Source organism: Solanum pennellii, chromosome 8 (assembly GCF_001406875.1).
Source record: "Solanum pennellii chromosome 8, SPENNV200".
NCBI lineage: Eukaryota > Viridiplantae > Streptophyta > Magnoliopsida > Solanales > Solanaceae > Solanum > Solanum pennellii.
In genome coordinates this window covers 66469844-66481259 of record NC_028644.1, presented here as the reverse complement: position 1 = coordinate 66481259, position 11416 = coordinate 66469844, and the positions used below count along the sequence as shown (strand labels likewise).

The 11416-nt window shown below is 31.6% G+C and overlaps 2 protein-coding genes across 7 annotated transcripts in view; both read right to left on the bottom strand.

Moving 5' to 3' along the window:
• Nucleotides 1-2199, bottom strand: part of LOC107028281 (deSI-like protein At4g17486) — an 8965-nt gene extending 6766 nt beyond the window's left edge. For 2 of the 6 annotated variants that reach the window (XM_015229308.2, XM_027919400.1), the window contains exons 1-2: nucleotides 1993-2188; nucleotides 1433-1691 (exon numbers count right to left, since the gene is read on the bottom strand). In XM_015229308.2, coding sequence (XP_015084794.1) covers nucleotides 1433-1586 — 154 coding nt within the window. In that variant the 5' untranslated portion in view covers nucleotides 1587-1691; nucleotides 1993-2188. Of the gene's footprint in view, nucleotides 1-1432; nucleotides 1692-1992 lie in introns of all 6 variants that reach the window. The other 4 variants (XM_015229311.1, XM_015229312.2, XM_015229309.2 and 1 more) reach the window with 4 other exon arrangements.
• A 5834-nt stretch (nucleotides 2200-8033) lies between these two features.
• LOC107026724 (nudix hydrolase 8-like) lies at nucleotides 8034-11416 on the bottom strand. The gene is made up of 9 exons (XM_015227800.1): nucleotides 11033-11416; nucleotides 9959-10218; nucleotides 9640-9705; nucleotides 9376-9513; nucleotides 9192-9269; nucleotides 9037-9087; nucleotides 8907-8941; nucleotides 8682-8790; nucleotides 8034-8484 (listed from the first exon to the last, which is right to left on the bottom strand). The coding sequence occupies exons 1-9, from the start codon at nucleotides 11160-11162 to the stop codon at nucleotides 8278-8280; spliced, it is 1074 nt and encodes a 357-aa protein (XP_015083286.1). The 5' UTR covers nucleotides 11163-11416; the 3' UTR covers nucleotides 8034-8277.

Here is an 11416-nt window from a genome sequence, read left to right as displayed (position 1 = left end):
GGGGGGGGGGGGGGAATCCGGCTAAAACTAATTCAAATATCTAAAAATAAAGTGATGTCTATTTATGAGGCATTATGTGGAAAACATACAAGGTATTTCGAGGAGAAAATATTGATTGACAGTGATCCCAAAAGGAGATAAAAAGAAAAGGACCGACATAGAACTAGGGGTGTGTGTGCATTCGGTTTTCGGTTCGGTTTTGCACTATTCTATTTGGATTTTTCGGTTTTTGGTTTTGTAAAAGTGTAACCAATCCGATCCAAAATAAATTTGGTTTGGTTTGATTTTCCTCTATTCGGTTCGGCCTTTTCAGTTTGGTTATTAGGTTATGTCAATAATTAATAACATAACCAAAGTAATAATATTGAATCCCTAAAATATACTTTCTAATATAAATATAAATGTAATCATCGTGAAAGACAATAACAAAAAAGGGGACAAAAGTGGTTAACTCCAACTTAATTCTAAACCTAAACACACACACATAAATATATATATATATAGAGAGAGAGAGAGAGAGAAATCGTTTTTTTCTGTTTTTATTTTTTAAATCCAAAACCTAACCAAAAAACCAATCCAAATAAAAATTTGTTTTGATTTGGTTAAGTTATTCGATTTAACCCGAATAGTGCACACCCCTACATAGAACTTTCTATGTACAAATTATTCCATTTTCTTCAATTTCACCCTAGCTTTTGTTTTAATTACAGCAATCTGTGGCTTCTGGCCAAATTTCTCCGTCGATTTTGGTTAAAGTACCCAAAATCAATTGACCGAATCCAGTATGGATCTCACACCCACACTAACGTCGTGTCGACGCAGGTGTGGCACCTAAAATGAAGGAGTCTGAGCAACTTAGAGAACTTATTTATGAAGCACCTTCTCTTACGTTGTTACTTAATTAAGTCAACAAGTGTTCTATAAAAATTTACACATGGTATTAGAGCCTCCACAAATTGGTAGACTCAAATAGCTTCCACTATCAGCAGGCGGTGCCGACCAATGTAGGTTTCCATCTGGTTGATGATTTCTTCTTTTCTTCTTCCTTTTGATGACAAACAACACTAGTCTCTCTAACGACCAATCCAGAGTCCATATATCTCTGATGACCACACAACTACTTTCTATGTGACTGATGCACTCCTCTAATCCTTGAATTACTTCATTGTTTTGCCAATTCAAGTTAGGCTGATAATGTCCTCGAGTTGCGGAACATCACATCTCTTTCCCCTCATTAAGACGAGATTTCTTTCCTTGTGACTGACAGTCATATAAAGCAAAAGAATAGCATACCATGTCAAAGTGGCTAACTTTATTGATTAATATCAAATTATAAGACACTAAACCACTGCGTAATTTCCATCTCAAAATTGGATGTAACAACAATATGCATAACAATACACATTAAAGGAGAACAAAAAAGCTTTAGTACCTTCTATACCAGAATGAAACACTCCGAGGCCGGCCCAGTAGAGATAGTTGTTTACAGGTGTGAGATCATATACATTAAGATACAACAACGAACGATTTTTCTCTCCATTTATCTGCTCCTTTGATGAACTTGAGCTAGACCTTAACAATCTCATTGTAGTCCACACACCTCGTCCACCTCCACCACCCCCCTCGCTATGTTTCTCAACAAATCACACTCAATATCCAGGCAGCCGACAGCCAATTACTAAGCACCTGAACTTCATAAACACAAATAAATAGATAAAATTCAGTAAAACAAGGAGTAGCTTTATCACACACTTGACACACTCAATTTTAACTCATTATACATAACTAACAGAAAATTCAGCTAGTACATAGAGCAAACACAGCTAATTAAGGTTAAAAAAACGCAACGATCAATCGACTCAGACTGTAATTTTAACAAATACCGAAGCTAGAGATAACGGAAGTTCAAAACTGAGCTAAATAGACGCATATACATATACATACAGAAATACGTCTACGGAAGAGAAATTGAGAAATGAAGACAGATTTTACCGAGATGCGAGATGAAAATCGGAGACGCTTGTGCTGCGGAGAGAGCAAGGTGGCGGCCGCTTCAGATCGCCGCCGTGTACGGCGGGAAGAGAAGGATTGGCGGGGAAAGGATGAGGAAAGGTCAGGTTGGGTGCAGTGGCCGCCGAGTAATATTTTCTCTATTTTCCCACAGCTGCCTCTGTGAAGAGAAATTAGAAAAAGGTTTATATTTGGAAAAGTTCATTTGCTTATTCAAATTTTTATTTTTTTCAAATGTCTTTTATTATCAAACAAATCAACTTTTAAATTATTGACATAATACTACATTTTAAGTTTCTTAATTTTCTTATTAAGTAAAGAACTTGAAGTGAATAAATAATGCCATGTTTTTTTTGGGGGGAAGGAGCTTAGATAAAGTTCAAACTAGATTAAATACATAATATTTTTGATTAAAATTTTATATTTATTTTTAAAAAATTTATTTCATACATTTAAATAATTTAAGGTAAAACTTTACTCTATCATAGCCTGCAAATTCTATGCAATAGCTGACTCAAAAAATATTAAAGGGGATTCAAGATCGACCAAACAAACTAAACTATACGAAAAAAATACTAATTGACATTTTATAAATATCATTTTAAATTTTCCTATTTTATATATAAAAGTATAAAATTATGAGTCGAAATATAAAGAAAAATTTGGTTAGTTAAATAAAAAAGCGAATACCGTTGGAAACAAACTAATTATAGGGCAGCTGACTACAGCCTAGCCAGAAACTTAAACTTAATGTGTCACACATGCCCTTTTTCAATCATCACTCATCTTTCCTATTAAAATATAAAAATATAATATTTTACTACTTCTGAATATTCTTTTAGATTTACAAATATCTTATAACAAGAAATGGGAATAATTTGAATATGCAGTCAACAACTATATCTATGTAAAATAAAATAAAATAAGGGTAAAACATCCCACTTTCATGGTGTTAATAGCTGGTTGGTTTATTGTCATTTTCATCACCTCTAACCTAAGATAAAAAAATATATATGTGTTTCATATTTTTAAACGTAATTGATATATATAAAAATATATTTTCACGTGTAAATATATTTGATATGATTTTGGATTTTCGATTAACTTTTATAAAATTTACAATATATCTAGCTAATTATTCAATATAGTTATAAAGTTATTCAAAAACTTACAATTTCATTAGAAGAAACCTAATAATTGATTCAATACAATGCACTGATCGAATTTCGTACCGTTAACAATTGATGATCAGAATGATTCAATACAAAAATCTTAATCGTTGCTCATTAAGATTTTAGAATTGTTCATAGTTAGTGATTGATGGGAGTCCTTCAATTTATACATAGCATTTGACACTTGATAATAAACAAAACATATATTGTATTAACATTTATTACTGCACATTAACTCACAAAACGTTTTCATTGTTTAAATTGTAACTTGGCCTAAAACACAAGAAAACATATGAAAAATAGGACACCTTATACTAAAAATTAATAAAGAAAAAAAAAAGTCTTAATATCTAATGAGAAAACTCTTTCAAACAAGACAAACTAATTGAATTACTAGTACGAATAAAATTAATAAAATTGTAAACTCAACCAAAGTTCAAACATCTTCAAAATACACTACAAAGGCAAGGCTTGTTCCAATGATTGATATTGTACTCTACATTGTTACCCATATTATGCGGACAATAGTTAATGTAATGGGTGAATGGATCATTACTCCGCCATGAATCTTCAGTATCTTGAAATTAGTAAGTAGTACTCAAGTAGCAGTAAATTAAATGAGAACGGTAACTGATTGCGGGTATATGATAAAGAGAGGTTTTTTTTCTTCCTGAAAATGTGATTTATTATAGTACACTTTACATGCTTCTAGGTACATTGTATTCAGTGAACGTTCTTCTCTCTCGCTTGCATCTCTCCCCCTCGTTCAACTATGTTTGTATCCATGTTTCACAACTTCATGTATTTGTGTTTCCAATATTATATATGCATTGATATATTTAGTGTATTTGTGCATTCAATTTCATCAAGTGTATCCAATATCATTTTCATGTATCGTACATAATAATGTCTTGATGTTTCCGTTGTATATGTGTATGATTATAAATTATTTCTGAGAGGGCATAGATGTATCACATGTATATCTATCTGGTATCAAATTTGTAATATATTCCATTAATGTATACATAAATAGATATACTTTATAGTGGGAGTTTGTGGAAAAGTTAGGGATGTTTGTTTAAGAGAATTAGGCGGTTTTTCCTTTAAAATATTGGACAAAATATCAGCCCATAAGGTGTACTTACCATTTTTTTTTAATTTTTTTTTATAACTAGGGAAACCTACTGTTGTTATCCTTTGAATGTGCACAAGGTAAAACTCCGCTCCTATCCAATAGCTCGCAAACCACATAGGTGAGGTATCATGCACTAGGCAAGCCTGGTGCGACGAGCTCGACTCAGAAGGCAAACCCCTTGCTTTTGCTGGCAAGGGGTTTTGAACTTGAGACCTCCAAAATAACGATTCGACCCAATTTTTTTAAAAAAAGATGACTCATTGCGTCTATTTCTCCCTTCTTTCTCTATCTTCTGCTTCCTTCTCCTTCTTCCTCATCCTTCTTTGTCATTTGATGCTTCATCGTCCTCCTCTCTTTTTTTTTTCTTTAAAATTTGATATACCGTAAATGTGAATTGATTTGAGCAAATTATATATTGAAAGACTCAAAACATCGAGATAATTTTATATCTAAAATTTAGAACTGTTTAGAGGAGATTTTGAGTTGGTCATAATTGAATAGTCAGTGTATAATTTATTTATAATTAAACTATATTTGTTTTTTTTAGTGTATTATAATGTATAGTTATTGTATAACTCATGTATATGTAAGTTATTTTTTAAAAAAATAATTGAGTGTATCATAATGTATATCCGTTGTATACTTTCTATGACTTTTAGCTATCTTTTTAATGTAAATAAAACATAACTACATTTGTTATAAACTAATTACTTTATTAGATATATTTAAGATTGTCTCTTTCTTTTGGAGCTCTATAATTTTGCGAACCTAAATAAAGACTTTACTAGCTTTAATCTTGGTTCACTCTCGTTGGAGCTTCCTAACCTAGCATTTCGATATGAGACTGTGACAAATAAGTAAATCCATCCAATGAGATAAGTGCTTATTTCTAGGACCTATATCCGAATTAAAACTTGACTAATTTGATTTTAGATGTGATGTGTGGGAAACATAATCTAAAATTAGTTGGGTTTTGTCTAACACTTAAGACTTGGAAGTGTTAGAAGTGTAAAAGCAAATCTTATTGAAATCCTGTGAGAACAAAAAGTTGGCATTATTTCACATCAAAAGACAGTTTTGACAAATTATATGTAAAATAGTCTATTACAACATAATACTTGAACAAAAGAAAATCCAAACAATTCGAACCATTAAACTAGATACTACTGAAAACTTTTGATTGAAAGAAAATCTTATCTCTTGAACAAAAGAAATCCAAATAACCCAAAACACTAACCTAGGTATAATATGTCTTTTTTTGGAGGATATGTGATCAAAGTAAAAACTTTCAAAATACTCCAAATCTTTTTGAAATTTCAATTGAATAACACCTGAACAAAAACAAATTAAGAATTAGAATAGAATGATCTTAACTAAAAAAATAGTGATATGAAAAATATTAGATATAAAAAACTTACCACATCGCAACACTAGAGTAAGAAAGATTAAGCCAAGAACTTGGATGAATACCATCGTATCAAACAATATTTTTTAAACTCTGTTGCCTTTTGGAACAATTTTTTTTTGCATAAACGTGCCTCACAAATTAAACGTTTATCTTGGATAAGTTCGTAGAACATAGGTATTCAACTTTTTTTCCCTTCTATTTTAGCAAACGTGATTGTGCATTATGTCGCAATCATTTTTTCATACTCACTGTTTATGCTTCAATGTTTTGCAATACGAATGAACTAACAATAATTTAAAATTAGTAAGTAGTACTCAAGTAATAGTGAATTAAATGAGAACAGTAACTGATTGTGTGTATATGATAAAGAATAGTTTTTTTTCTTCCAGAATCTGATTTATAATATAGTATTTTTATGAGATATAAAATACTTAAAGTTACAACAAACTTATTTGTATAAGGAAGGTATAATACAATTTAATAAGATTGTTAGCCATGTGTTTACAATATGATATCTTGGATTTTGATATAGAAAAAATTATTTACTAATGTGAAAATTTGAATAGTTTAATGTAAGATACTAAAAAAACTTTAAAACAACAAAAAAGAACCTACAAACTCCTACTCCAAAAAGTTTTTTATAGCAAAATAGAAGATCAACTTTTATAAAGCATAATAGTATGTGTGCTAATTACCAAACACATCAATAGTTTCAATAATTATGTATCTTTGATCGAGTTGTCTCTATATACACTTTACTTGCTTTAAGATATATTCAGTGAACGCTCTCCTCTCTCTCTCCCTCGGCCAACTATTTGTCTGTATCCATATTTCACAACTTTATGTATTTGTGTTTCCAATATTATATATACATTGATATATTTAGTGTATTTGTGTATTCAATTTCATCAAGTGTATCCAGTATCATTTTTATGTATCGAACATATATAATAATGTCTTGATGTATCCATTGTATACGTGTATGATTACAAATTATTTCTGAGAGGGCATAGATGTATCCCATGTGTCTGTGATGCATCCAATAATTATATGATGTATCTAGTCTTCCTGTGTATAAATATATTTATCTGATATTAAATTTGTTATATATTCCGTTAATGTGTATACATAAATAAATACTTTATAATAAGAGTTTGTAGAAATGTTAGGTTGTTTGTTTAAGAGAATTAGATAGTTTTTCCTTGAAAATATTGGACAAAAAATCAGCTCATAAGGGTGTACTTACCATCTTTTTTAGCCCAATTTATTTAAATTAAACTCAAAATGACGATTCAACCCTAATTTCCTCCTTTTTCTTTTCCTTTAAAATTTAACGTACCGTAAATGTGAATCGATTTTAGTAAATTATATATCAAGACTCAAAATATCAAGATAGTTTTATATCTAAAACTTGGGATTGTTCAGAGGAGATTTTGAGTTGGTCAGAATTGAATAATAAGTGTATACTTTATGTATAATTAAACCATATTTGCTTTTTGAGTGTATTATAATGTATAGTTACTGTATAACTCATATATAGCTAAGTTATATTCAATAAAAAAATATTGAGTTTATCATAATGTATAGCCATTGTATATTTTTCTGTGACTTTTAACTATTTTTTTAAATGTAAATAAAACATAACTATATTTGTTATAAACTAATTACTTTATTACATATATTTAATACTATTTGGAGCTCTATATTTTTGCGAACCTAAGTACAGTAAAACCTCTATATAAATTAGTATAGGTGGAATCATAAAATTTTATTTTCTTATAGAGATATTATTTAATCGATAAACTGATATTTATTAATTTAAAGAATGACTTGAGATTTGATGAAGGTTAATTTTGATTATATCAAAATCATTGTATCTTACTAATTTATATATTATATTTATTGATTTCACATAAAAAATATTATACATAAAATACAACGAATGCATTCAAATCATTGTATCTTACTAATTTCAACCTTATAGAGATTTTACTGCTAAACTTTACTCTTGGATCACTCTCGTTGGAGGTTCTTCACCTAGGGTTCCGATATGAGAGAGACAAATGACTAAAAATTGTTGGAATTTGAAGTAACAAGAAGCTAGGAGTATATTAAGATTATGTTTCCATAAAAACAATTGCGGAATTTTCACCAAGAGTGCTCAAGATTTTATATATATGTATATGAATTAACCTATATACATCATATGATCTTTTATAATCTCATAATTTTTTCGATGAAGGGCGTTCAAAGACACTTCACTCAAGTCCCAACGCCATAATAAGAGCAAAGAAAGATACTAGTGAAGTGGCAGAAAAACACTTTGAAGTTAAATTAGTCATAAGATAAGAAATATAGATGTTACATATATACAATGTCCCATGTCCTCAGCAGAAGATATATACACTATGTATAAACTCCCCGACTTTTTTCTTGTTCTTTCTAATACAGGTAATTGATGATCAGTTGGTGTAATATTGTGTTTAACTCGGTTCATCTCCATCGAAAAGGATATCGAGAGCTAAATTGCAATGCAAATTCTGATTATGGCGCTAGTTGGCTTTACAGTTCGAATCTGAATCTTCAACAGTGTTGAAGTACAAGGAGGATAGTTTACCATCAAATGTAGAGACTAGTTGATGGACAGATAATCCACAGTAACGCTTTCCCAGCCGAGCAATGCAGATGTCTATGACTTTTTTGAACATGCTATCTGCTTGAATTAGTGGCTGCTCGACGAATTTGACTAGAGGCATCCACTGCATTGTAAAGACAAGCAGCTTAGACATGAATGAAAATGCAACATATTGTTTCTTAATATTCTTGAGGTTTTATTGTTTCTTTACTCGAGGAGAACTGATAACGGAGATATACAAGTATATACTATGGATATGATGATGATTGAGATGGAAAGAGGGGAGTGTTTGAATGTGACGGATTTGTTAATATGATTTACCTTGGCTGCCTGAATTTCTAGATCATCAACCGCGATTCTTGTTGACAGGGGTCTTAAAAGGCAGACGAAGAATAAATCTGACTTCTCAAAAGCAACATTGTGAGCATGCCTGAAACAGAACAGATGTTAAATTGAATAATGGTCTCCATTCAACAACGTGTTAGATAAAATACCGACTTTTCTTCAAAGAAAGGAATCATGACGTAGAGGAGAAACGTTTCTCACCTGAAAGCCATAACCTCCACAAATTCGGTATCAATCTGGAAAGATAACCAGAAAAAACCATGGTTAAGATAGGGAATACACGTTTTAGATTACATTTCTATACGGAAAATATGTTCCTACGAATACTTACCCCAGTTTCCTCCTTCACTTCTCTCACGATTCCTGTAAAGATCTCCTCCGACTGATATTGGCATTTAAAGGTAGAATGAGTTCACGGATTGAGGCAAAGATATCATGTTTCTATATATACTGTTGTTAACAAACAAAATTGTAACAAGAACATACCTCAAGAATGAAACCAGTTGGTATTTTCCATAGGCCTGAAAGATCTGGTGCAGAATGTTTTTCTTGTACGACAAGCACCTAGAGTAATCATTTCTTGAGGTCAAGAGACTGCACTCGACGCGATATGTGTGATATTATGGCATGTTCTATATAGTAATTAGGAGTGTCTTTTAAAAGCTAATACCTCATTTTTGTCGTTGATCACAAAACCCCCAACTCCAACTTGATGAGATGCATTAGAAGGAAGCATGCAGGGATCATCGGGAAGCCAATATGTCATCATGAGATATCCTCTTTCCGCATGATGGTATTGAAATCCTTCCTACGAAATTAGTTACTTTAGAGTTTGGCTTGAAAGAAGAGTTAGCATCGGAAGCTAAAGGAACATGATATAAACTTTGTTCTTCAAAAAAGCTATATGTGTTCGGATATTATTGACAGTCAATACCTTTACTGCAATTGGAACTAGATCACATTTCTCAACTGGTAGTTTAAGCCAAACTCCCTTCTTCCCCTGCAGCGTGCAACGCCAATTAGAAAGTAGGTGTTCCATGAACTGTAATAATATATTTATGTCTGAAGAAACACTCAGACTGGTGAAACCATTCGTTTCCAATCACAAGCCTTTTGGCAATAGGACAAGCCAGAAAATGAAAACGCAATAGCTTCCTCGAGAAAATCAGTAAACAAATAAAGGTAAATATAGTTGTGGAATTCTACATAAAGATAAAGATAGGTCAATATGTTTATTGCTGTTCAGGAAGTACCTTCATTTTCCAGTGAGACAGCGATTCACGAAGTACAGATGCAAATATATTGGGATTGGATGGTAGTGTTTGTGGATTAATGAGTATTCCTCCATATTCATCATCAGAAGCATCAAGCACTCTTACATCTCTAAGATACAGTCCTGAACAATTTTTACCATTTTTCTGACAGGAAAATTCGTCGAGTATAAAATTTTCTTTGCTAACTGAACTTGCAGCATCATAAGAAGCACTTGAACGAGAAGCCTTGAGTACAACACCTGGATGTAAAACAGGCAACAGCCCATATCAATATCGGAAGGAGTAACTACGTACACCTCAATCCCAAACATGTCTCAAACTGATATCATTTATTTTTGGTATTACCATACTAAATGTTATCGTCTCAGATCTAGGCACTACGTTCTGTAGCACGCGCAAACATGTCTGTCTTGCCTATTGAAACAGCAAGTGTATAATCCTCTAAGTAAAGATGCACTTTGTACCTACTCATGGTACATTGTTCTACGACAACAACAACTACGCATCAATCCCAAGCAAGGTGGGAGAGCTATATGAATCCTCACCGTCCATGTCACTCCATTTAAACTCGTCTAAATCCAATATTATAAGAAATAAAAACTAAGAAAAACGTTTTCTAATGAACAACTTCTCTACATTTTCTGCTGGAGACAAGATTAGTAAACCTCAAAAAGGCAAACATGACTCAAATGGAATAGACTTGGTAAACATGTACAAGCTTATAAAGATCCTCTCATATAATATTTAAAAAAACTGTGAAATTGCACTTTGCTCCCCTTCTTTGCTGTGTTACTCGAACTCTTCAAGAATATCAATAGCTGCCTGTTGGATCCTCTAAAAGTAGTGCATTTTCAGAGGACCCTTCATAGGTACAACATTATTTTGGAGAGTCCGAAAAACATATAGTAAGAACATGGAGCTGGCCTTATGATCTTCTAATTAAACTTAGAAAAATCCCAAAATCTAAACAGAACATACAATGATGAATTATAAACACTAAAAAAAAAAAACGCACAAAAAAAAATCTCATTTTTTCCACATTAGAGAATTTACCTCTGCAAGAACATAACTTATGAGTCCCACTGAGACCAAACCTTAGCTTTTTGTCAAGAAATGAACTTGATTTCATCAGCTCAAAATTACACAAAAACAATGACTTGGAATCAACCAATTTCAGCTCCATTCTTTCACACACACTACAAAAAACAAAGCCTTTTTCTTGTCTTTAAACTAACTTCCAGACAGCTTAGTCCAATGAAACCAACTAAATCCCCAAAATTAATAATGGTCTCAAAAATCTTGAACTTTGTTGACAAAAAATAAAATAAAAACTCAAGATTGACAAAATCCCTTGTCAACTACAAAAAAAAAAAAAGGATTTCTTGGGCATATTCTACCAATGGGGAGAATACTAAAAATCATGAAGAAACAAGTGAA

What these genes read in the sequence shown, in the direction of transcription:
- LOC107026724 (XM_015227800.1), bottom strand. Translation starts at nt 11,162, where the DNA reads ATGGAGCTGAAATTGGTTGATTCCAAGTCATTGTTTTTGTGTAATTTT. An exon ending in TAGTTCCAATTGCAGTAAAG is followed by an intron (nt 9,514 to 9,639) that starts GTATTGACTGTC and finishes CTAATTTCGTAG; the next exon opens with GAAGGATTTCAATACCATCA. An exon ending in TAGAAATTCAGGCAGCCAAG is followed by an intron (nt 8,485 to 8,681) that starts GTAAATCATATT and finishes TTTACAATGCAG; the next exon opens with TGGATGCCTCTAGTCAAATT.